Source organism: Gorilla gorilla, chromosome 11, assembly GCF_029281585.2.
Source record: "Gorilla gorilla gorilla isolate KB3781 chromosome 11, NHGRI_mGorGor1-v2.1_pri, whole genome shotgun sequence".
NCBI classification, from domain to species: Eukaryota; Metazoa; Chordata; class Mammalia; order Primates; family Hominidae; genus Gorilla; species Gorilla gorilla.
The window spans coordinates 102,856,985-102,884,606 of NC_073235.2; the positions used below are offsets into that span (position 1 = coordinate 102,856,985).

Consider the following 27,622-nt stretch of genomic DNA (forward strand, 5'->3'; position numbering starts at 1 on the left):
GAGTGTTTAGGCCAACGTTGCCCACTGGGGGAATGTTCAGAAATGAGCTTTGACGAGTCCCCAGCCTCCTCAGCTGTTAACTAGCAACCTCCTGGGGGGAGTGGGGCTGGGGTGCAAATGCACTAGGGGACCCAGAGGAGTGGCAGCTAGGCTGTCAGTCAACTGTGTTGATTTCCGTAGCTGCCACAATACCTCAGAGTGTAACAAAATATATATGTATATATTTAAAAAGGAAATTGGAATACCTATTTTGGAATTCAACTATATGAGAAAAGCTTGAGATTTTTATGTTTATTGAAAAGAATAAATTAAAAGTTTGGGAGCCATCATTCTAAAGTAAATAGTAAATTAAAATGCAAACTCTAGAATTTCCCATCCTTTAGCAAACCAAGTCATACTGCCACTAGTATGGGAAGTCTTCTCAACTTCTAGGGTGAACAATGATTCAGTAATCTTATTCTCCATTAAAAGTATACTTTGTTTCAAACCACATTATAAAGTAACAAAGGGACATCATTATACTGAAAAACTGTCCTTTGTGTACAATGTGTATACATTGTATTTATTCTCTTGGCTTCAGTGTTTTAATCTGCCAAACGATGGGAGTTCATGTAGATGAACTCCAAAATCCTTTGCAGCTCTATCATTGGATGAACCTGTGGTCTTTCCCACCTCCTACGCACTGGCACCGTGAAAGACCAAAAGGGAGACTGTGCTGCGGATCAGAGAACGTGGGCACCAACCTGAGTCCTGATACAAACTGGATGCCTCAGGTTGAACTTAGCACGTAACCTCTCAGTACATCAGTTTCTTGTAAAATAACGGAACCTGATCGAACCATCTTAAAGGTCCATGTGTGGTTCACTGGCATAACATTTCTGATGCCCTCCTGTCTTAGGGATGCTTCGGAACTCTGCTTCTCAATCCTTGAAGGTAATTATCAAGAATATATTGAAATGATGATTTAGGATCAATTATATAACTTAATGTTTTTCTTTCTTTTTAAAAACATTATGCTAAGCACATTTAACATGAAATTTACCCTCTTATTGTGTTTTTAAATGTACAATACAATATTGTTAGCCATAGGGACAGTGCCTCTAGAGCTTACTCATCTTGCATAACTGAAATTTCATACACATTGAACAGCAGTTCTCCATTTCCTCCTCCTTCCAGGCCCTGGAAACCACCATCCTACTCCCTGCTTCTATTGAGTTTGACTATTTTACATGCTTCATATGAGGGGAGTCGTGTAGTATTTGTCCTGTGCTGGGCTGATTCCACTCAGCATAGCATCCTCAAGATTCATCAGTGTTGTCATGTTGTTGCACATTGCAGGGTTTCCTTTTGTAAGGCTAAATAATATTCCACTGTGTATATATACCACATTCTTTATCCACTCATCTTCCGATGGACAATTGTAGTTTTTAAAATTTTTAGTGGCTCAAATTGTAATTTCAGGAATTTGGCAAATGCTGACTAGTTTTAATTCTTTTTTACTGCCTTTAGAGGAAAAGCAAACAAATAAACTCATAAAATCATTGGGAAAACAAGATCTGGCCAATCAGATGATAATTTTGACTGGTGTTCAAATCATCATGCTCTTTTTTAATTGATCAAACCTGTTAAAATGAAAAATGATATGTAGGTGAACAAATAAACTCCCCTCAGAGAGTGTGCTTCTAGTTTCCATGGTGTTTAAATCATCGGCTTCCTCTACACCACAGTGAAGAAATATCCAAGGTTAATATAATTTAGAGATTAACCCAACTCCCTTATTCTGGTATTGACTAAAAAATAATTAACTCCTTTATTCTGGTATTGATTAAAGGGTAATAGTGACTTATACCTTTATGGTACTCTTTATCTGAAAAGTTCTGTGAATGAGCAGGAAAAAAAAATCCCTCAGGGAGAGTGAATGTCAATAATTACCATTTCCCCCCCCAAGTGGAGACTTTAAATTGCAAAGAAAATGAGAAGAAAGATTTTACTGAATATTCTAAGTTAGAAGCAGAAGATTAAAGTGTCTTAGTATTCTACTCTGATTAAAATACCAAAAACAAAATGCCAAAAACAAAATGCCTTGAATGAAGATAACGTTTTTTTGTCCTCAGTAATAAATTATAGAATTCATCAGTGATAGTGGCTAGACAGAATATTTACCTAAGTCCTAATACCATGTAGGTATAACCAGCTGGCTGAAAACAGACCTCCAATGGACTCAAGGACTCAGTGTACCCTAAAATTATGTGCAAGTCTAACTGGTAGTTCTGGGAAAATATGAGAAGAATCAAGAGCAATTATAGAAAACATGTAGGTATATACTGAATATATGCTAACTAAATGGATGAAATGAGATATGTATTAAGCTCATTGCTTGTTTAAATGTAGATCAAAGAGACTGTTGCTAACAATGATGTGATAGTTATATGTATACATTTAAACTTCCCAGTGTCAGATTAAAAATCAATTCTGATATAAAAAGTTGATCATGGACTAAATTTAAAGGTTTAAAATACTTTAGTTCATTTTAATTTTACTTTTTTGTGTGTGGGAGACTGAAGTTTTATTATTACTCAAATCAGTCTCCAATTTTACTATTTTTTTTTAGATAGGAGAGAAGTCCATTTGAATACTCTTACTCTATAAGTCATGAGCTCATTTCTAGGAATTAAAGAAGTTGTATGTAACAGAAACTATCAATTTTCATTTAGTATTATTGTAACTGTTAAATAAATTTGCTTTTTTTCCAAATGTTCAGTGACTTGACAAAGTATAGACGAAGAACTGGTAAAAAGAAATCTGGGTTGTTGATTTCATTATCTTTAACTATTTGAAGCCAACTGTATTTTTCAAAGAGACAACAATAGTATCTTCCCCCGTTAAAAGATGGAGCCTGCCTCTCCCCTTAAAACTGGGCAGACTTTTGTAGCTGGTTGATCAGTATAGTAGGAAGGAAAAGACTTCCAAAGCCAGGTGATTCTGCTACTTCTTCACCAGGTGGGATATTGCAGTGGCTCTCTGGGCTGCCATGTAAACAGTCTGACTGTTCCACCGTGCTTCAAGGAAGCCCAGACTAGCCCATCAACACAGACCACTTGGAGAAACCTTGAGACTGCACAAGGAGAGAGAGGCTCAGACACACCCCACCTGCAGCAGCATCCCTCCCCGCCACCATCCATCTCCATGAGAGACCCTGAGGCAGACTACTCCACCAAATTCCTCCCTAATTCCTAAGCCACAGAAATAGTGAAAAATAGATTGTTGTTCTGAGCCACAAAATTTTGGACACTTGTTATGCAGCAGTGGATACCTGGGATACCCTCTTACAGAGAGAGAGAGTGCCCTCTCGAAGAGTTTTGCTTTACAGAAAGTAAAACTGTTCTAAACTAGAACTGGTATTTTTGAAATTATAATATTACATAAATAATGGAAAGGGGTGGGTGCGTAGTGAGTACACTCAGGTAAATGAGTTGACAGGTGAGCAGTTATACTTAGAAAGAGATCTATCCTGTGCCACCTTCTCTCCTTTGCCTCATCCACTGTCCCTTACCTATCTATGACTTTCATGATTTCTCACTCACGGTTCTCAATTCTGGATGGATGTTAGAGTCCCTGGGAAATTTTTTTTTTAAGGAATGCCAAGTCCCAGATTTGATATCTGGAGTGGGGCTCAGGTTTAGCTATGTTTTGAAAATTCACCAAGTAATTCCAGTTTGCAGCCAGGGTTGAGACTCAGTTTGATGCTGATGGTGCCAAAATCTCTATCCCTGGCTCAGTTCTTTTCTGGAGCTCCAGATTTACAGATTCAGCTGCCTCTTAGATATCTGGACGTGGATGTCTCACAGGCTCCCAAAAGAGTAAAACTACCGCCACTGCTCCCTTCTCAGGAAATGACCCCACCAGCCACATAGACAATCAAGCCAGAAACCAAGGAATCACCCATGTGCCTTCATCTTCCCCATTCCCTGCATCTAGTTAAATGCAAATCAATTGCTTCCTCCGAAGAAATTTGTGAGTCTTTTTCTACACTGCCCCATCTTGGTCCATTTTCTCTCGCCTGGACAGTATTAGAATCCTAACAGGAATCCATTTGATCTCCTCCAACACATTCACAAAGAAACTGGAATGACCTTTAATATACAAGTATCATGTTCCTCCCCTGAGTAAAGCTCTTCAATGGCTTGCCCTTAGAATAAGCCTCAAAATTATAAGGCTTCCAGGGCCTTGCCCACTTTTGCTTCGTGCCTTTCTTCTCCAGCATCACCCACAGTCCCCCTCCTTTTCATACTTAATGCTCCAGCAATCTTTGACCTTCATTCCTTTGAGCATGTTCTTCCAGTCACTCAGTCCTATCTCTTCATAGACGTTGTGCCCTCTTCCTGGAATGTTCCACCTTCCCTCCCATTCCCCTGGCCTAACTATAGTGCTACTAACCCATCATTCTCGGTTTAAGCTAACTTCAGTCCTTGGAGGGGGCTTCCCTTACTCTCTAGACTAGGACAGGTCCCCTGTTATAGATGCCAGAGCATCCTTACTGCTTCTTCTATAACATTCATCAAACATTTGCCTTCCTAGACTATAAACCCCAATGCATCTGTCACTGCTGCAGTCCAGCTTCTGAGTCTGTGCATTGTGACTGACTGAAGAAATGAATGAACAAGTATTAAAAGATTAATTTCAACTTTGAGGGAAGTTTTTATGGTAATACTCTAGCCTCTGTACTTGGCCATGGCCTACACAAAATTCAAATAACAAATCTAAGATACAGAGGATGTCAACTGATTTTTAAAATGATACAAAATTGGAAGGAATGGCTGAAACATTCCTGTTTATGATGGGGCAAAATGCAAGGTTCTAAAACATAACAGTTGGCTGGAGTGATATGTCAGAACTTACATATTGAAATTTAAGAAAGATGAATATAAAATCCTACCTTTGTGTTCTAGTCATTGCACAAGTAAAGGCCAGGGGACACTTGTCTCAAACTCAATGGAAGGAGAGTTAGTAGCAAGTAACCTGCATTTGACCTAGTGATTGATTAATGTGGCTCCTAAAATTGCTGATGCCACCTTAGACTCCCTTAATGGATAAACAGGGCCCAACCAAGGCAGGTGCAGGTCTCACAGTCCTCTGCTCTAATCCAACCACTTCTGGAGCAATGTGCTTCTCTTATAGCAACATATTTTAACAGGATATGCTCAGATGAGCTTGATCAGATAGTAAAAACTTAGGAAGCACAGCTTATGAAAAATTGCAGAAGAGCACGTTTACTCTATAAAGATGGAATTGTGGAGAACACTTTAGTTCTTTTTAAAAAGCAAAGGGCTGGACTGCAGAAAAGGGGTTATACTTATACACCAGCAAGCAGCACTGGGACCACATACTGGCAATGTCTAACATCCCTTCTCTGAGCATGTCCTTATCATTGACCTCTCTCATCTTCTAATTCTCTTTAACATCTGTTCTTTCTTGTCCCTTAGCCTTTCTCTAGTCTTCCAATTCATCCTCCCCCTTCATAGACCACAGATGCCTTCATCAGACACCTTAGTGATACTCAGCCCCTATGTTTCTGAGCCCTAAAATCTACCACTACATTTCTTACAGTTCAGTTTGTAACTATGGATGATTGCTTTGCTCCTGCTTCTGGCTTGTTGAAAATTGCTGGGGAAAGCCATGCCGATCGGCACTGTAACAGATCTGTGCAGTCCAGCACCATGGACCCACAGGCCTGCTCAGCATTCCGTCATTCATCAAGGTCATTTCCTATCTCATTTCCATAAGGGCAGCTCTAAACCTTTCTCCACTTTTTAAGCCCCAAAGCGAATTCTAAAACTCTCACGCAGAGGAATGGTTTCCATAAATTTTCCTCTTCACAATCTGAAATTTTTATTATATCTTCACTCTCACTTCTCCTTTTCTCCTTTCTCTGAATTCTTAGAAAAACAGAAGAACCTCCCTTCCATTCCACATGGGTTTTGATGACGTTTCTCTTATTTCCAGTGGAAGCTTGTTTCATAATTTATCTCCTCTCTTCCCCTCTTCTAATTCTTTCTCACTGCCATCTCCTTCCCTCTATCAGTGAACACGCTCAGCACTTTGGGGAGATTAATTGTGCAGTGACTGTTTTAAGACAGATTGGAGAGAGGAGAAACCAAGCCAGAGAATCCCATTAGGAGGCCTTTTCCAGAGTCCAGGTGAAAGATAGGGGAACCTGTCTGGATTAATGAAAGAAAGAATAGAGAGCAGGTAAGATTCAGAGAGGACGTTGTTACCAGAATGATGTGCTAGTTATTTATGACTTTGCCTTATTTTCCTTACTCTTTTGTCAGCTCGTTGGATGCAAAGATTGTGTGAGATTCATTTCACTTTCCCTCACAAAATGTGGCTTGAATGAGTGAATGGCTAGAATTCCCCCAAACCTTTGTGGAGAGGGTTGCCATCTGGAAGGTATATTTTTTTAAAAGGTAATACTTGGTGGGATAGGGAAAGACATCTCCTTATAAGGAGGGAGGAAGAGAAGTGTAGGCCTTTGTTTCTCAAAGTGTGGTCCATTGCATTCATTTCCAGTTGCTGCTGTAACAAACTGCCACAACTGCAGCAGCTTAAAACAACACACATTGATTATCTTCTAGTTCTGGAGGTCAGAAGTCCGAATGGGTCTCATTGGGCTGAACTCAAGGTACTGGTTCTGGAGCCCTGGGGAGAATACTCTTCCTTGCATTTTCTAGCTGTTAGAAGCTGCCTGCATTCCTTGGTTCGTGGCCCCCTTTCATCTTCAAACCCGGAGAGGCTGGCCAAGCCTTTCTCACATTGCATCACTGTCCCACTGACTCTCTTCCATCTCCATCAAATTATAAGGACCCTTGTGATTATACTGGACCCACTGAGATAATCCGGGATGATCTCCCCATTTGAAGGTCAGCTAATTAGCAACCTCAATTCCATCTGCAAATTCAGTTTGCCATGTAACCTAACATGTTAACAGGTTCCAGGGGATAAGGCCATGGACGTCTTTGAGGGGCCATTATTCTGCCCACCACATCCCTGGACAAGCAGCATTTACATCAGCTGGGAGCTGATTAGAAATGTAGAATTCAGGACCCACCCCAAGCCTCTGAATCAGAATCTTCATCCCAATCAGATCCCCAGGTGATCAGAATATATTTTAAAGTTTGAGAAGCCACAACTAGAATATTTCTAAGATCCTCTTCACTTTTACTTCCCATAATTCTATAAAAACTGCATTTTTTTCCATCTTCAAATCTGCATTATTCTTCTTCCTGGTTTCCTGCCAAAAAAAAAAAAAGTTAGTTTTGATTTGTACCCCCGGTGTTAATTCCCCAAAAGTCAGCCAAGTAGAACATGACAGCACCTCATGCATATTTTTTGCTGGCAGGAAGTAGATGTTAGAAAAGGCAATTAAATTATGGAATTATCCATGATGCAAAGATACTGGTCTGCAAAGAGTATTTTCTTCCCCAAGAAAATTCATAGGAAAACTACCTCCATTACTGTGTAAATAATATTAGTGGCCCAGCAAGTGAAGCAAAGCATACACAGATGAGCTGTTTTTAAGGCATCTCTGAATGGCTCAGCATTTGAGAAATGTGACCAAAGCTGATTATAAAACTCTTTTCAAAGTTGCAGGAACGGCAAACCCATAAATAACTCCAGTTCCCATTGGTGTGAGGAGGAGGTTGCTGGCTGCTTGATTGCTGTCCTTATCGTAGGGGATAAGGTTAAGCTCACCTCCAAGATTGCAAGCTTCTCAAGGAAAGAGGCAGCCATATGCTCTGCCTGCCACTCAGGAGGCACTCCATACATTTTGGGCTTGAATCCATTAAGCTTTTTAATAGTGTGTAATACTTAATTCTTAATTAGAGGTGCACTTAAAAATGGATAAATAAAACTAGAATATGTCAATAACCATCTTACTAGACTCCCTGCTTCCTTTTACTCATTCAGTCAGTCATCCATTTTACAAACATTTATGAATCATCTACTGAATGCCACCCATTGTTCTAGACCCTGTGGATATAAAGATATGCTCCCTGTCAGTAGAGCAGGAAGTCACATAAGTAAATAATGGTGGCAATGTCAATGCTGGAAGAAGTGTGTGAGCAAAGGTCTCAGGCCTGTCTTCTCCCAGCTGTCATGTACATTCTAATGGGACTTGTATTTAAAATCTTCCTTTTCTCACCTTTGCCAATCGGGATTATTTAGCTTTATTATTTTTATTTCCAGCCCCGGCTATTAATGTTGCCTCCAGGCACACCATACTTGCTCTAGAAAATGAAACCCTGTCAAACTAGCACAAGTTTAAAAAAAAAAAAAAAGAGGTTATTATTATAAAGGTCTGGCAGCGTCTCATGAGACTTCAGGAAAAGTTAAAGGAGCAGGAAGGAGAGAAAGTGAGGCAGTTGCAAGTCCAACCTCTCTTCATCTGCACTCCAGCTTCTCTCCCTTTGTGTTGAATAGCTCAGACCTTCAAGGCAGAGGGTCTAATTGTTTCACTTTGTCTTTTCTAGCCAGGCCACTTCCTGACCACTGTAATTCATTGTCACTGTGTTCTGATTGCTTCCTTCATAGCACTCACTTAGCACAAGTTGCAGTGATATATTGTAATTTCTGTGTTTATATCCGTTTCCCTCTAGTTTTGGCAGTGACCATATCTGTTTTGTTACTGCTGTATCCAGCCTCTAGTGCAGTGCCTGATCATAGTAGACATTTAGTAAATAATTAAATGAAAGAAGAAGAGGGGGATAAAACCATGTTAACCACCCTAAAGATAGACTTTCTCATTGTACCAGTTACACCATAGAGAAGGGAAAAGTGGGGACAGAGTCTTGGGTCCGCTGACCCCTTAGCAAGTCTGTGGAGGTAGGAGGTTCTCTAAGAAGAAGGGTAGACAAGGTAGTCTCCCCCAAATACGTCTTGACCAACATTCAAGCCACATGGTCTTTCCACTTCAAAGCCACACCTGGAGGGACCCCTTAATGCAAATGCTCCCACTTTTTTCTTTTTAAAATCTCTTGAGTAGCTAATATATGCCAAATTCTATATGAAACACTTTACAGGCATCATCCCTTTCCATTTTTACATAGGCTCTAGAAGGTAATATCCTCATTTTACAGCTACAGAAGCAAGTTTCAAAAATTTAAGTAGTTCACCCAAGGTCATAGAGCTAGCATGTAGCAGAGCCAAGATTAGAACATAGGTCTGTCTAACTCCAGCGCTCCTTCCATGACATTTGGCTCTCTATAAAGTACTCACCCTTACTCAGCAAAGTTAATTCCTTCTCTGTAGCACCACAGTACCCTGTTCATAAGGACAGTACAACACTTTACCTACTTTTATTGTAGACATTTCTGGCTCCACTGCTAAACTGTGCCTCCTTACAGCAGAACTGTATCTAGTTTTTCTTTGTATCCTCAGCTCCTGTCATTTAATGGGGGCTCAACCAATGTCTGTCTGCTAAGCTGAGCCTTGGAAGGATAGACAGCAGTTACTGTGCTTTTTCATATTTTTAAAACTCCACAAAATACCATGAGTACCTTATTCTACAGAATTAAAATTGTAAGAATGTAAAAATCTCATAAATATTCCTCCAGTCTCTGTTATTGAAATTTAAAGAACATATATATGTTCTCCCTACCCATATTATGCTTAATGACATCAATCAAGTGATGAGACCTGCCCACTGTTATCATGAGTGGTAGATGCAGAGTGCTGGGATGGTCCACACAAGACGGTGGAGTCTTCCTTTGACTCAGAGCAGCCGCCTGGTGTAGCTATAAGTTGGCATTCTCTCACTCAACAAATTTGTATTAAATACCTACTACATGCACCGTATTAGTCGCTTGTGAATGGGCATGGTGATTATCCAAAAATGGCCGAGATGAGGATTCTGCCCTCACGTTGCCTACCATCTGGGAGACACAACACACACACAAATACTGGAGCTCTAAAGGAAAAGGGGCTAAGACACTTGCTGACCAAGGGCTACAGGAGTTGAGGCAAAGGTGACCTCTGGCAGGGAGTATGGAGAAGGATTTCATGGAACACATGGCATTTCACCTGGAATGTGCAATTCAGACCTATCTTGGAAAAGCCCAGCCTGGGGGTGGGGGTTCAAAACTGGGCATGGGGAGCTTGTCTGTGAAGGGGTAAAGTCAGAGACATTTAGAAAGCAAGTTGGAGCCCAATTGTTGCTGGCGTTGAATGCCAGGTTGCAGATAATGAACTTTATTCTTAAGTTCTTAAGGAAGAGGGTAAAATGGTCACGAATATACTCCAGGAAGAGCAGCTGCCTGGGACTGAATTGCAGGGGAGAGACTGGAAGCAGAGAGAACAGTTATTTTATGTTTATTTGATAATGCCGGGTCTTTGCTGATCACACAGCTGTGTGGGTGGATTGAAAACTTTGGTCAGAGCCACTTTGGAAACTCAGACATAGTTTAAGTGACTCATCAGGAAGCCAAGAAGAATTTCTAAGGGTCATCACAGACAGGCTCAAAAGATGCACAATATGAATGAGGAAATCTGTTAACGGCTCTTAACCAGACAGCTCAGGTGCAGAGAAGGTAAGTTAGTTGGGAAACTGAAACCAAACAACGTCCATGAAAGTCACACTGCCTCACTGCCCAGTTAGTGCAAGCAAAAGGCCAGCAGGGCAGGCCTGAGGCGCCATGGGGCAGAGCCTGCGGAGTCAGATAGGGAAGCCCCAGAGAGAGGAGAGGATCGTGACTAAAACGCTCAAGAAGTGGCATCAAAACATCATGCTGTTTCTAGATAGCACATGGACTTTGCCAAACCAGAGTGAAATTAGCAGAAGCAAAATACGGGAACATAATTTTGGGAAGGTAAAGCAGTTGCTAAATGAACCGCTAACTAGCCATCTTGACTGTCACCCAACAGCGGCCGCCTGGTGGGACCACTTTGTTTATGGCATGAGAGCCCTTTAGCGGGGCAGTCAAGTGCAGCTTCAAACAGTGGCTTAGGTGTTAGCCTGGGCTGTGGCAATGAAGTAAAAGGCTGTGTGAAGCTGCGCCAGAAACAGCCTCTGCAAAACAGCCGCTGCGGGCGTGAATTTTATGAGTTCTCCGTATGCAAACTACTATTAGTCACGCATTGATTGATCCATTCCTCCAGGAGCATCCGTCCTCAGAAGCTTGGTTTCCAACTGCAAAGGCAAGCCTTTCAGCACAACCTCACTATAACTCTTCCTTGGTCATCCATGCCTTATATTTAAAGCTCTGCATAATGAGGGCTTTTTTTTTTTTAGATTAAAATGCTTAAACCCTTTTTGATACCACTGAATTATGAGGAGTGACACAGTGAGGTTCCTTTATTTTCATGTGCACATGTGAGTTCACACAATTTCTCCATCTTTCTCAAAGACATTTCCATAGGAAAATAAACATAGTGAATTTATAAATAACAGGCTGAGAAACAATGCTGCTGTCTCCACATTCGCCAAGCCAAGTGATTAAAGCAGAAACAGAGGTTGGCCCAGAAATTTACTAGAATTCAACATTACTATGTAATATCCAAGTATAAGCAGAAACTATTTTTTCCCCTTTTTCTGTAAAACTTGGAATACCTGTCCTAGTTAAATGTCTTCCTCCAGGAATTGTATCTGATATTCAGTTAGATTTGATATCAAAACTCAGTTATTGACAATTTTCTAAGGATACAGTCAGTGCTAGGATATACAAAATGACAAGGATAGAAAATGTTTTCTGTGCACATCTTACCATGTATTTTTTTCTTTTGAAGAAGGATAGGCAAGAGTAGTATAAACATCTAAAAAGGAAGTATCTCCACAAGTAGTGGTTTATTTTGTGTTTTGCCTTAACATAATACAACATTGTGTTTTGCAGGGGAGAGACTGGAGGCAGAGAAAGCCATTATTTTATGTTTATTCCATAATTCTGGGTCTTTGCAGTTCACACAGCTGTGTAGGTAGATTGAAAACCTTTGTCTAATATAACTATAATGTACTTAGTATAATTAATATTATATTAATTATATTATTTAGGTGTGCCTGATGTGGTAATAATGATGGTGATTATTAAGAAATTTTATGTAATATGAACTAAGCCATAGTGGCTTGAAATAAATGCTAGATTTAAAAGAGCTATATTGGAAGGGTAACATAATCTTTAGGTATAATTCCAGTGCACTGGTAACAATGAGGCAAATAATGTGTATTGTTGAACACATTCTGTTAATGACCTTCCTGGGCTGGATGGAGGGATTTTTTTGTTTTTTTTTTCCTCCCCATCTTAGCCTCTCTCAAAAACAAAACAAAACAAAACAAAACAAAAAAACCCAGCTCATCAAAAGGATAGTTGAGGGATGCTCACAGGATCAAAATCCTTTGCACAGCCTTGTAGGCCCTGTACGATCTGGTCCCTGCCCAGTTCTGGCTTCCTCTTGTACTCTAGAAGCCTACCCTCTGCCTCCCTCCCTAATCACGTCCAACTCCTCCCTTCTCATCCATGCCTTGCTCCTCACTCATGCTGTTCCCTATGCCCAAAATGCTTTTCCCTTTCCCCTCCCACCCATCTCTTCTCACTCATCCTCCATCCAGGTCTCAGTGGATAAAGTCATATAAGTCAAGTCTCCCTGTCATATGATTTTATACCACTTAAGTGGAATGTATAAGCATATATTTGTGCAATCATTTGGTCAATGTGTAAATCCTCCTCTAGTCTCTAAGTTCCAGGAAGTTTGATTGCTTGTCAGATAACAGGTGTTCAAAAAATACTCACAGAATTGGATTTTTAAAGATGACACAGAGAAGAAGTGAGAAAGAACTTAGATTTGAAAACATTAATTTGTTTTAATGGATGCTAGAAAAACTAAGAACAATGAAATGTGAGAATAGAAAATCAATTTGTATGTGTGTGACTCACACACATACATATATATATACATATATATATAATATTAGAGTCCTCAGTAAAACTCAAATATTTAGCATTTATAAAATGTCAAGATTCAAAACCAGCTTTCTAATCTATAGTGTCAGCACCTTTACAAGTCATATACCCACCCATGGCTTGTGCTGGGTGGGTACGTGACAGTAGCTTGTGCTGTTGTCTCATTACAACCTAAATACTCTTACATGCAGATCTGTATGGAATAGGTGATCTGTTTTCTAACATAATCAGGAAATAGGCCATCTTGTTCAATGAAATGTTCTGGTCAATGGCATCACATTACACATACCATACCCATTTAATCCATATTCTGTGAATCCAATTATACTAAACTGCATTTAACTCTAAAACCCACTGGTCATAATTTAAATGCTGATGAAAACATTTGAAGACCGTACAGTGCTTTAATGATCACTTACCTTTGCACCATGCAGTACTCTAGTATTTCTCAGTAGCAGCTGCAGTAATCCCTGTGATAGAAAACTGGGTGAACCAGGTTTTACTAAAATCAATAGAACATTCTGTAGTTATTGCAAGTACTGTGAGATAAAGGTCAATTGATTCTAATAGGCAAGAAGAAAGAATATAGGCTAAATTTGACTAGGAAATGCATATATGTCATTAAACGTTGAATATAAGCTTTAACCTATTGAAATCCTTAGTGGATATATGTATTTACTTTTACTGTTTTCAATTGTTTGATTTTCAGAAGTGTGTTCACAAACATTTTTTGGACTATAGCTAAGATTACCATTTCAAAAATACAATGCTCCACATTTTTGTATCTTTAAACATGAATGGAATTTCACAGCACACTTCTGTTGACCCTCAAGCTGACTGTTTCCACTGTGCAGATAGAGAAGCTGAGGCATGAGGCTATTTCTGTACATTTTCTAAAGATACCCCCTGAGCCAGTGGAAAGGAAGCCTGAGACAGAAAAAGACTTTGTGTTCTCACTGAGAACACATCTTGTATGCATCTGTAGTCTTGGGGGAGGGTAGATTGCAAAACCAGAGTTGGCTTTTCACACATCCTCCTACACTCCTACAAGGAGGTCTTTGTAAAAATGTGTACACAAATAAAGTGGGTGTCAAGGTGATTACTAGGGTGAATTTTCACTGATCTGGAATGCCTTGAGTATGCTTGATGACAAGAAGGTAGATTAGTTGGCTTTTCAAGGCCTTTCTAATAGTTGTAATTCTATCCAGTGGGCAATTCATAGATGAAAAATATTTAAAGTGTTCACATTTCTATTTCTTTTTTTTTTTCCTTTACAGATCTATGCAGTTAGATCAGTTGTTCCCAACAAAAGCAATAATGAAATAGTCCTGGTGCTCCAACAGTTTGATTTTAATGTGGATAAAGCCGTGCAAGCCTTTGTGGATGGTAGGTATACCTGTACCCTGCAGCTGAAGATGTTAGACCTAAATATTCCAGATATTCCATATTTTTTCCTTAAATGAACTGAATATCAATTCATTATGCATACTTTAGGTCTCATAGAAATGTGCTAGGTTTCACGATTGCGCTACTGCACTCTAGCCTAGGTGACAGAGTGAGACCCCATCTCAAAAAAAAAAAAAAAATAGACACACTCAATAAGAATAGAATTTGGAAGTTCTTTATCTCTCATTTAAGGAAAAAAAGACTCTAGATAGTTTTCAAAGGATATTGATTATAGTGCTACTAATTTCCTTGCCTACCAGTCATTCCAATTTAATATTAAATGTGTCCTTGGCCAGCAGTGACTCACGCCTGTAGTCCCAGCACTTTGGAAGGTGAAGGTGGGCAGATCACTTGAGGCCAGGAGTTCGAGACCAGCCTGGGAAACATGGTGAAACCCCGTTTCTATAAAAAAATATATATACAAATTAGCCAGGCATAGTAGTGCACACCTGTAGTCCCAGCTTCTTGGAGGCTGAGGTGGGAGGATGGCTTGAGCCCCTGAGGCAGAGGTTGCACTGAGCTGAGATCGCACCACTGCACTCCAGCCTAGATGACAGACTGAGACCCTGTCTCAATAGATAAATAAATAAATGTGTCCTTTATTTGATACCATTCTTATGAATGGAGGATTATGTATTTTGGTCCTTATCTGGAAAGTCTTCTCACTTCTCTAACCAGCATAATCCTACTTGGCTTTATGACTGGAATTCTTAAACCTGATGCTTATGTAGTCTAAGAGGACTGGTTTATTCTTTAATATCTTTAGTTTATGATTTTTAGATTGCCAAATTAATCAGAATATCAGTTTATCTTATCTATCTCTAAAATCTTTTTGCTTTATTTTAAAAATTTTATTGTTGAGGTAGTTCATTGCCAGAGATGTTATAAAATCTAAAGTCTCAGGAATATGTTTATCCTATAATTTACAACGTACTGCTTTGGATTTCCTGTAAATTTTGGGAAATTATCCTCTCCTAATCAAATTAAACAAGTTCCAGTTTTGAACAAAGATCTGTTACTTGTCCTCAGTTATCATATGTCTTCTGTCCTGGCATTAGTTTCTATTTTGTAAATATGGGCAAGCTACACATAATCTGTCAAATAAGGTCAAGGAAGACCTGCCAGCACATTTCTCAGTTGTATCCTATTTACAGTTTGTCAAGGACAGTTTGATTTACTTATTTTCCTAGGAGTAGAATAACCTTCCTGAGTTTCTATAAAAGTATAATTGCATTTCAGGGCAAGGTCTTGGAACTAAGCAATATGCTCACATTCTGATATCAGCAGTCAAGGTTTAGGGTCCTAATTGAATTAGCAAATGATTATCATTCAGTAGACCTATACGCAAATCCATGGTGCATAACTTTTCTCACTGTTTTTTCCTGCTTCATATACTAAGAGATACATAATTTTTAGTCACAAGAAGCAAATAGTAGAGAATGCAATATTAATCTAACTTTGCAGCATTAGGTGCAGTTTGTCTCAAAAAATATTTGGAAATAAGCATATCCTGGATCAGATACAGTCTCTTTTCAGGTTTTACTTGCCAACATCACCTGCATGGAAAAAAAGCTTTAGGAAAGGGTAAAGGCTATTATCCCCATTCCTCCCTACCCCCACTTGGATTGAGGCCCCCCACGTTCCTCATCATGAAAGTTTTTATTGCAGAGTGATCTTGATCAGATGCACAGTAACTGATGGACTGTCATCAAATCTGTTTGTATTTAAACAGAGCACCTTGCTTGTCCTTCTTGAAATTTTCACCTTGTCAGTGTTGAGATCTCATTAATAAAGCTCATTGATTGCTGAGAAGCCTCATGAGAAGTCATTTTGGTTGGGGAGCAGTAGGAAAACTTGATTTAAAAATACTGGGTGCCAGGCAGGTTCCTCATACCTGTAACCCCAGCATACTGGGATGTCAAGGCAGAAGGATTGCCAGGAGTTTGAGACCAGCCTGGACAACATGGCGAGACACTGTCTCCACAATTTTTTGTTTTTAATTAGTCTAGAGTGGTGACACATGCCTGTAGTCCCAGCTACTCTGGAGGCTGAGGCAGGAGGATTGATTGGACCCAGGAAGTCGAGGCTGCAGTGAGCCATGTTTGCACCACTGCACTCCAGCCTGGGCAACAGTGTGAGACCCTGTCTCCAAAGAGAAAAAAAAACCAAAACCATAAAAAAAGCCAAACAACTGACAGTCAAAAATATTTGTTAGGAGTCATTTATGAGGCATACAGAAAGCGCTCTGAGTGGCTGAAAAACTCCAAGCCGTTTCAGTATAATTAAAATTTAATTATAACAGTTTCAAAATCCTCTGTAAATATGGGTATTTCTTCTTCAAAATTAGTCCCTAAAGCTCATTGTCCAAATTACAAATAGAATGTATATCAAAACATGAAAATTAGAGGACTAATTGAATATGGCAGTTGTGAAAGCAGTAAGCAACTCACCACCACTTTCTGATTAAAATGAACAGTATTTAGCATTTTTAAGTTTTAGTTTTATTTAGAAAACTGAAGCGTAGCTATAAGTAAGAACTGCCCTAATTATTATTAACCAAGACTTACCAAGAAACTTAACAAAAGGGACTTTCTAAATTTCTTTGAAAGGAAAATGCTGTGAAACATTAATTCTCTGGACAAATTAGAGAAAGACCAACCCAGTTAATAAAAAGTCTGAATTATAGCTTACTTTTAGGTGCAGTCTTATTATTTCAAGTACATGCAACTCAGACAAGTCTAAGAGGGGCGTTGAGTTGGAAACTTTAAATAGATAGGAATTATTAGCCTGTCTAAACATTAGTCAAAGCCATATGGCCTTCTGCTTATCTAACAGTGACAGTAGACTCAATAATTAGGACCCTACTAATTTGAAATTTATTATAAAGACCAGCCTGAAATTTATCTTTGTTTGGCCAACATACTCCTTGTAGAGAGCTATTAGTATATTTAGATTGTATGAGAATTTTTTAAATTGTCAAAAGAATATACTTAAAAGAACTACTCTCTTTTAGAAATACTGTGCCTATTTATTTGAAAACAACTGATATCCTCATTACCAATAACTTGTTACTGAAACTACCTTCAGCACAGTTGGAATGAATGAATGAACTTTGTTAGACTATGGAGAAACATGGATTGCAGCTGGCCAGCGATAAAACATTTTTTTAATGTCTTGTAATTTAATTAGGCATTTAATTTATATATAATTTAATATAATTTGAATATAATTTAATTAGGTATCTTCTCTGAGTCAGTGCAGTTCTACCGATATATGTGAATGGGATGGACAGAACCTGGGGCCCAACTTTTCACTTAATGAACTTTTTTTGGTTTCAAGGTAGAAGCCTTGTAGACCACATCCCATCTCTATCCATGCTAACTCTAGAGAAACTAATATCATTGTAATATGTCTTCCTCATCCCCCTGCAAGATGTGAACATATGAATAGGGACAGAGAAAGAGAAAGAATGGCCAAACAGAAAGCTGTGATTCACATTGTTAATAATATTCAGAATCCCATATTTGGTTCAGAAGATTATAGGTATTTTTATTCATATATCAAACAGAATAATTTTAATTCTACTTATGGCAACAAAGCTGCTAGAAAATTCTCAAGATATATTTCATTTTCCGTACGACAATATAATGATAAAAAAGTAAGCTTCATGTAGTGAGGCTTAATATTTTGATAAAACCAAGATCATACAGTGAATTAAATGAAAATCTGGGAAATAAAAAATGAAACTGGCATTTTTATTAAGATAGGATGTATCAAAACAAATGAAAAAGCCAAAAAAAAAAAAAAAGCTGCTACCAAGATGGAAAGACAGAGATGAATTTTGTGTGGTGTTTTATGATGTGAATATTTGCTTAATTCTTTGTCTTTATCTAGGCAGTGCAATTCAAGTTCTAAAAGAATGGAATATGACAGGAAAAAAGAAGGTAAGATTAATATTGATTGTAAATTGGTAACATCTTCAATCAAAACCTTCATGGTTGTTATCATTTTAACAAGGCTGCCAATTTTTTGCTTCTTTCAAGTATGTTAATATATACACCCAGAAAGCTTCCAAATTCATGACTCTCGGAAATTAGCAGATACTCTCACTAGTAATGCCCTTATTTTCTACTCAGTGTTTTTAACAACCAGGTGTGCTTAAGAAGTCCCAGAGTTGTTCTCTTTTTTAAGTATAAAGGGGAGCCCAGCTGGAGAGTTCAAAGGATTCAAAACATTAACTTGCCTGAACGTATCCTGTAGCACAAAGAAAAAAATTAAGGAGTATTTTAAAGATACTTGAAAACCTCTAAATATATTTTCACATGTTTTTCCACCTGAAAGAATCTGTCCAAGGCTGCCCTGAGATGCTTTTTGGCCGAATTCTAAGGTAGATCATTAATAAAAGAAGAAGAAAAGAAAATGCCTTAGAACCATAGTAAGTAAGGGGCTTTCTTGAACACTGGCGTACTGCTCTTTGAGAACAAAGGGAAGGGGATTTTACTGTGTCCCATTCAAACTGGTTTGCTTTCTTGTCGAGTCACAAAGGGCCTGGGATTTCTGGGAGCTCGTGAGATGCGTCTGTGCATACACACTAGCAAAAGTGTGCCGCTCCTTTCAAAGTAACTGTTCCACTCATTCCTGCTATGACACAGCAAGGCCTTGTGTTTCGGATTTCCCAGGATATAGTACGCCAGTCTACTCTTCCCAGTGGGGGAAGATCACAGGCCTGCAAAACAGGTTCTGAACAAACAATAACACAGCATTACTTTCATAAAACCTGAAGATTACTGAAATTACAGGAATCATCCTTTCCGTTTTTCTCCTCCTAGTTGCATGTAGAGTAGGAAAATTATGAGTTTTTTTTTTTAACCTTTGTATGCCACCATCTTTGACAATCTCTGCTTGTCTTTAATCATAGCTTCCCAGGCCTCTGTGTGAGATGAACATGATTTGCAAGTGATTGAAAGGCAGTATTTAGACTTACATAGAAAAATTTCAAATGTGTGGTTTGGGTATTAGATTTTTCTGATGTGAAAAAAAGAGCAGACAGCAGCTGCAGATCCAACTCATTACTGAGTCTTCCTCCTGGAGGTTGAAAAGGAAAATGGTCTCCCAGCCAAGTAGATGTGAGGCTTGAGAGCCAGAAGCTGCTGTGGGTGTTTTGTGGGAATAAGTGCCACTGGCCTTGCCTTCAACCTGGGACACACACCTCTCACCTAGGAAAGCACTTACTGGGGCATGATTGTGGTTCCAAAGGAAAAAAAGCAGGGAGGAGAATTGAGGAGAAAAAACTGTTTCTTTTTACTTCTTTTGTAAATGTGTTGAAGAACGAAGCCAGGCTGATGTTCAGCTGGCACGCACTCATTCAGCAGGTGGGACAGGGTCTTTCTTATGGGTCAGCGTCTGTTGTGATTGGCCGGGGCTGGTACCATACTGCTTGTTGAGTACACTGAGTATCAACTGGGTACAAAGCAACATCAAGTCAAACATATAACATAATTAGGAACAACAGCTTCTTAATTTTCTTGATATTCTCATGTATTCACCATTAGAGCATTTTAAGAGAGATATAGTAAAACTCCGCATTTTAGACTCTTGTGATATTGGGGGGTCTAAACAATTTCAATTGTATAAAATGCAGGGTGGTTTTATTTCAAAGGAAATAAAATGAAGCCTTGTAATGCTGTTCAGCTAGCAGCCGAGAGGTCCAGGGGCTTTCTCACCGGAAAAGGGGGACTTATATCACTTTGGCATTACCTTGAAGCTGTTGTCTGCTCCAGCTGAAATATTCATGGGATGGCAGGGCGCAGTGGCTCGTGCCTGTAATCTCAGCACTTTGGGAGGCAGAGGCAGGAGAATCACTTGAGCCCAGAAGTTTGAGACCAGCTTGAGCAACATAGGGAGACCCTGTATCTACAAAACATTTTTAAAAATAGCTGCATGTGGTGGTGCATGCCTGTAGTAACAGCTACTCAGGAGGCTGAGGTGGGAGGATCGCTTATGCCCAGGGGGTTGAAGCTACAGTGAGCCGTGATCACACAACTGCATTCCAGCCTGGGCGACAGAGCCAGAGTGAGACCTTGTTAAATAAATAAATAAATAAATAAATAATCATGGGGATGATTATGGATCCTGTGGCTACCTGGGACTTCCTAGACAATGACAGCAATTCCAGGAATCTCCTTGTTGACTGGTTTCTATTTCAGAGACCCAACCTGAACTTTAAGGACCTACCTTCTGTGTCCTCATTTTACAAGAAGTTGCCTGCCTTTTCCCTAGTAGTCCTCCCCTTTACCTCTTCTTCTGCCCAGCAGATGGGAACCTTAGTGGCCTCCTTGCCTCCCCAGCATTCACCACTTTGAGATGAGAGCTACTCCCCAATGGCAGGATAACTGAAATCAAATTTTTTCAGGATGGTTATCACCAGATTTTACTATAGAACCTCAAGTTGCTCAAATAATATGTCAGCTATTTAAGCCATTCCTTGTTGTTTTTTTCTTCCTTTTATTGGAACCTTTTTTATTGTGTTTATGAGGTGAAAGTTTATACAACTTACTATAAGAAAGAAGATACTTAAATTAACTTGGGTGGTTAATAAAGATGTAAATATTCTTCATCCAGTCTATAAGAAGAGCCAGGAACCAAAAAAGATAGTGTATCTTATTTTCATCTCTCAGATTCACCTTATATTTCAAGAGTCTGAGTTGAATATTATGTTCTCATTTGTTTCTCATTCTAGAACAATAAAAGAAAAAGAAGCAAGTCCAAGCAGCATCAAGGCAACAAAGATGCTAAAGACAAGGTGGAGAGGCCTGAGGCAGGGTCCCTGCAGCCGCAGCCACCACAGATTCAAAACGGCCCCATGAATGGCTGCGAGAAGGACAGCTCGTCCACAGATTCTGCTAACGAAAAACCAGCCCTTATCCCTCGTGAGAAAAAGATCTCAATACTTGAGGAACCTTCAAAGGCACTTCGTGGGGTCACAGGTCAGTAATGCTTAAGTAAAATTGCTTAGGAAGGCATAGATGAAAAGAGCACAAAGGGAGCTCATTGGGGCTGCTGTTGATGTTGTTGAAAATGGAAGGTTGTTTTTCTGCAGTGTGTACAATTCAGCCTTCCTGAAGCCAGGATGGGGGGTGAAGGGGAATGTAACAGGGCAGAGAATAAATGCTCAATCTAGCTCTACACCAAGTCAGAGGATTTTTTTTTTTTTTTTTTGAGTCTGGGTCTTGCTGTGCAAGGCTAGAGTGCAGTGGTGTGGTCATAGCTCACTGCAGCTGCAGTCTTGAACTCCTGGACTCAAGCAATCCTGCCTTGGCATCCCAAAGTGCTGGGATTACAGACATAAGCCACCACACTTAGCCAGTCAGAGGTCTTTTTTAATGGAAATTCCAGTTTAAAGAAATATTCTATATAGACACCTTTGCTAGAATTCACCTGGGGTAATGAAGGAATAATTGATGACAAAAAGAAATGTTATTCAATGTTTTCTTTAGAAAGGGCAGACCAAATTATTTTAACTGCTGGTATTTTTTATATGATGTGACAGAACATAATCTTCCAGGGTGTTAGAATCTGGAACATTAATTATTTGTGCTATAGCTATATATTTATTAATCTTCAAAAGGCCACTTCCTAATCCACTGTTTGACTTTGGGCACATCATCTACTCTAGGGTCCCATTTCCTTTCTGAAAAATAAGGAAACTGCATTGGAATCTACTAGATCAGTGCTTCTCAATACTATCTGACCCAATGCCCCATTTTTAGAACAAATGTTAAAATAAAACTCATGCATAATATAACCTACCTAGAAACAGAATTTCAGTAAATAAAAATATAAGAAGAAATTCAAGAATAACTAAAATAGAATTCATGCATAATATAACGTACCTAGAAACAGAATTTCAATAAATAAAAATATAAGACATTCAGGAAAAACTAAAATAGAAGGCTCAATAAAGAGGCCAGATTTTTACACCCACTTATAATGAATCACTTTTCAATTTAATGAAGTAAGGCAGTAGTCAGCTGGATATTGTGGATACTGTTTTTTTACATTTGACATGTACAGTAAGAGCTCAATAAGTATATTTGTATATAACATGGAATCACTGTGAATGCACCTGCTACAAATGCAGTCCAATTTAGGGTAATGGGTGTCAGCTCTAATATCATGGCTGCTGATGTGGTTTTCCACATGGCCAAAAATTCTCAGTCAAGTTCTAAACATCATAAAGTACCATCTTCCTTTAATTTATGCAATAGTTGAATCTTGGAAATCCAAGCAAATGTTGTAAATCCGTAGTAAAACTGTCTAGACTCACATAATTATATATATATTTTTTAAAAATCATGAATGTCCAGGGGAACATGAGAAAGTTCAGGACACGGGTTAATTCTTTGTTGTGTATGACATTCCCAGGATTGCAAGTCATCTAGCATCCTGCCCCCCAACCCCACCGCCAACATACACACACACAATCATTTTGCTAATTTTTAAAAATGCCCCCTCAGTTTTTCAGAATGCCTCCTAAAAGGTGGTAGATCCTTTGATGATAATCACTACACTAGTTGACCCCCAAAGTCCTTCTAGTTATAAAATCCTGAGTTTGTAGAATCAGTGGCGTTTTAAACTCCCGTTATATTCAGAGCACTGTGCTAGATGCCACAGTAGATTCAGAGAACGATATGATATGGTCTAGGCCCTGATGGAATCACATTCTGATATCCTTGAAGAGAAGGCTATAGGTTCACTGGTGAGTTTAAGGTTTGGGGAAGAGAGGTGCAGTATCCGACTGAGTGCTCCTGGGAGATTTCCTGGGAGCATTGGGTATTGAAGGACCAGTAGAACTGAGGTGGTAAAAAGGATTTGGAGGGTTAGAGAGAAGTAAGGAGAACTTAACTGAGTGCCCTCAGGTATTGCACACCTGCTATATATGACACACTGCTATTCTCTGACAAACCAAAGATGAGTAAGACACATCCATGCCTAAGAAAAGTTTAGACTACCAGAAGAGATGGAGGTGCAAACAGAAAAGCAAATGGTGACATGTACCAAATCAGGGTGGCAATGAGAAGGCATTAAATAACCGGCACACTCTGTAATACACTAGTAAGTTCTTAAATTGCTCACAAAGCACAAATTTTCTTCCAGAAACACATTTTCTAACAACTCCACTAATAGTGCCGAAACTCATATCATCCTTACTCACTTCATGATGGTTTCCTAAAACCGAACAATGACAACAACAAAAATAACCTATTTCATTTTGAATCTGAATTCTCCAGGAATTTTTTTAATTCAATTTTCACTGTGCCTACAATTTTGAGACTGTTTTGATTTATAGTCAGAGCAAGAGAAAGAAATTAAATAATCGAGTGGCAGATTCCCAACTTTACTTATTTCTTTCACATGAATTACTTTCAAAATCTAATTACTCAAGTTGCCATTTTGATATCAATCATAGACTAAAAGCTTAGCATATATATATTTTCATTTACTTGTAATTTATACCTTCTTTGTAAAACAATGTCAGTAACTCTGTCAAGTATATGACATTAAAGCAAATACAATATAGAAGTGCCTCCCTTCCCAGTGGACTGCCTTGAAAGTTAAGTACCCACCAGGGGAATGGGTACAAGGGGGCTTTTGGAAACCCTCACATGAAACTTTCTGTGAAGAATTATTTCTTGCACAGTGATCCCATTCTCCCTTCTGTTTTTTAAGGATAGCATGAAGGCATTGAGGTGTGTTGGTATTATTTGTTGATGTTACTGATTCATTACAAATGTCTGTGCAATAAATTTTTCTGTTAAAGAATAAATGAGCCAGGCTTGGTGACTCACACTTGTCATCCCAGCGCTTTGGGAGGCTGAGGCGGGAGGATTGTTTGAGCCCAGCAGTCTAAGACCAGCCTGGGCAACATGGCAAAACCCCATCTCTACAAATAATACAAAAATTAGCTGGGCCTGGTGGTGCATGCCTGTACTCCCAGCTACCTGGGAGGCTGACGTGGGAGAATCACCTGAGCCCAGGAGGTTGAGGCTTCAGTGAACTGTGATCGTGCCACTGCACTCCAGCCTGGACAGCAGAGTGAGACCCCTCAAAAAAAAAAAAGAGGAAGAAGAAGAAATGATGGTAATGGAAGGTTAGTAGATGTTCTTGCAAAAGGAAGCAAATTCTCCTTATTGGCCTTTAATTTCATTAGCAGCCCATTTGTTATGATTGTAAATTTTAAAATGAGTTTTTAGCTATAGTAATCTGCCCTTTTCCTTGGAAGATAGGTTCCAGGACCCCTAGTGGATGCCTGAAATCACGTACGCTGTTTTTTTCCTGTACTATACTATACTATGCTAAAGTTTAATTTATAAATTAGGCACAATAAGAGATTAAAAATAACCAATAATAAATAGAACAATTATAGCAATACACTGGCCTCTTTCTTGCTCTCTCTCTCTCTCAAAATATCTCATTGCACTATAAACATCCTTACTGTGATGATGTGAGATGATAAAATGCCTGCATGATGAGATGCGATGACACTCACTCTGATCACCAAGACAGCCACTAAAGTGACGAGTGGGCAGGTATCGTGTATGGCATGGATACTCTGGACGAAGGCATGACCACATACTGGGTAGGACAGAGTGAGATGGCACAAGATTTCATCACATTACTCAGAACAGTATGAAACTGAAAACTTAATGAGTTGTTTATTTCTGGAATTTTCTGTTTGCTATGTTTGGACCGCAGTTGACCATGGGTTACTGAAACTGTGAATATGGGAGGACTATTGTAGTTAGATTTTCCTGCCTTCAGATTATGAAGGTTCATCAGAAAGTTGATGCCAAAACTATCTAATGGCTTTAAAATGCTTGCTCAATCTACTGGCAATCGCAAGAGCTCTAACAGGTATTCTGCAGATGAGTCTTAGGCTGTAGACACTCTGTACCCCATTTTGAGTAGAATGTTGGAACTAGAAAGGATGAGAGTGAAACTTTAATCCTGGCTCCCCACTTTATAACTGAAGAAACCAAGGCTCCTGGATTGAGAAGTTGAGAGGATAACCCTCTTGAATTCTCTGTAGTTTGCAAAAGGCTGACTCAAATCCATGTAATTTTATCAGGTAATGGAGTTACTGCTAAAACCATGGGTTCCCTAACTCCTAAAAAAAATGTGTAATTGAAAAATTAGAAAAAAGTCTCAATAACAAAGCCACATAATGATATTCTGTGCTTGAGTGAGTTCACAGCATAAGCCTAAAAGAAATCACCAGGCTACTATAGTGGAGCATTTATCAAGCCCTCCAATAATGAAACTAGCTCAACAAAGCCTGCCCTGAATGCCCCACTAGGCAGGAGGCTGTGAACATGTGGGATGCGTGTTTTATCTTTTTATAACACCTTGACATTCGGGATCTCTCTTTTTAAAAGTCTTAAACAGAATCATTTTTTGGTAGGGAAAAGTTAGCTTTAAGATATATGCAGGTGGCTCAGGGGTGTTAGTGTGACTTCCTACATGAAAAATCACCACCAAAAGCATCATCATTTCAGGCTGTAAATATAGCACTGTCAAGTGGGACAATGCTGTGTGTCAGCAGATCGTTTAGAAGTTTAGGAGTATGTTTTAAGCCTGAGAGTAGTTTTTTTCTGTATCTCAGAATTTTTAATAACAGCTCAGATTGGATCTTTTACATAATCCAATCAAAATCATCCTGGGCTCAAATACAAAATCAGGCAAAGAGTAGATCAAGATTTATTTTTGCCGAGCGGGCGCAGTGGCTCACACCTGTAATCCCAGCACTTTCAGAGGCTGAGGTGGGAAGATTACTTGAGGCCGGGAGTTTGAGACCAGCCTGGGCAACATAGCAAGCTCTTATCTCTTTAAAAAAAAAGGAAAAATTAGCTTGGTACGGTGGCTCATACCCTAGTACCAGCTGCTTGGGAGGTTGAGATGGGAAAATCCTTTGAGCCCAGGAGTTTGAGGCTGCAGTGAGCTATGATTTTGCCACTGCACTCTAGCCTGGGGTACAGGGCAAATCCCTATCTCAAAAACAAAAACAAACAAAATTATTTTACTAAAAGTAGTGCCAAGGATAATACTTTTTTCTAAGACCCTATCTAAATGTCTAAAGCACATTTTGACCTTAGGGTCTAATTTTCCCAAATGTTCCTCCTGCCCTATGCTTCCTGAGGCTCATAAGCTAAAATGTATAGCATTTACTTGTCTCCGCTTAGGCCAGAATAGGAATTCAGATTCCTCTCTTGTCTTTACCCCACTGGACACAATTCCCATTGAATAGGAATTCCAGGAGCAGGACTGTGGGCCATCAGCAGCTTCCCAGAGATAAACTCTGGGGCAGGGCTTTCCCTCTCTTGAGCTCCCGTTGCTGACCCAGCAGCCGTCCTTTATGTTGCCTCCTCGTGTAAAGCATCCTGGGAAACCAAGTCTTCAGTCCCTGTTCCTTGGAACAGAAGGCTCCATGCCATGCTTGCTGACCTTCACGAGCCGGACTGTACAGCCTGCCCTGTACCACAAAGCAGAACAGCCCTGTCGTTTTTACCTTTGCAATGCAGATTCTGTGCTTGGGCGCAGCACCTGCGCAGAGCTGCTTTCTCATCCTCAAGTGAACTGAACCAAATGTGAGAGAAAGGCTCCTGTGCCTTTAGAATGTTAGTTGCCCCCCCCCACCCCATTTGTGCTTCCTGTAACAAACAACAAAAACACCTCACCACCATTTCACAGTATTGTTGTGGTAGGCGGTTCCCCACAGGTTGTTCAAGCAGATTTTTTTATGTTGCTGTTGGTCCTGGCCTCAAGATTACCTCCCCTGCTTCTCTAAGCCCTATATTGGACAGAGGATTAGCAAAGATCAACAAAAAGAAAGCAGCCAGCTTAGAACTTTAATAGTAAAAGTCAAATGTGTGTATCTAGGATTTCAGCAGTGCCAGCTCTCAAATGGAAGCAATACAATATCACAGCTAAGAACCCGGGCTTTAGCATTAGACATGTTTGGTTTCAAATCTTGGCCTCATCACTTATGAGGTGTGTGACCCTGGACAGGTTAACCACTCTGCATCTCACTTTCCTCATCTGCAAAATAAAGAACATTTGTCCACTTTACAATATTGTGGTGAGCACTAAATGAGATATATAAAGTGATTAGCTCAGCATCTGGAATCGGGTAAACCGTCTTATCATTCATTTATCCATTGAGTAAATAT

The 27,622-nt window shown here is 39.4% G+C and overlaps 1 protein-coding gene across 25 annotated transcripts in view; it reads left to right on the plus strand.

Annotated features, from left to right (window-relative positions):
* SPATS2L (spermatogenesis associated serine rich 2 like) overlaps positions 1 to 27,622 on the plus strand; it is a 172,908-nt gene that overhangs the window by 92,183 nt on the left and 53,103 nt on the right. For 13 of the 25 annotated variants that reach the window (XM_055379355.2, XM_019021795.3, XM_004033026.4 and 10 more), the window contains 3 exons: positions 14,228 to 14,336; positions 18,291 to 18,340; positions 21,136 to 21,382. In XM_055379355.2, coding sequence (XP_055235330.1) covers positions 14,228 to 14,336; positions 18,291 to 18,340; positions 21,136 to 21,382 — 406 coding nt within the window. Of the gene's footprint in view, positions 1 to 11,885; positions 11,964 to 14,227; positions 14,337 to 18,290; positions 18,341 to 21,135; positions 21,383 to 27,622 lie in introns of all 25 variants that reach the window. The other 12 variants (XM_055379354.2, XM_063695079.1, XM_019021787.3 and 9 more) reach the window with 1 other exon arrangement.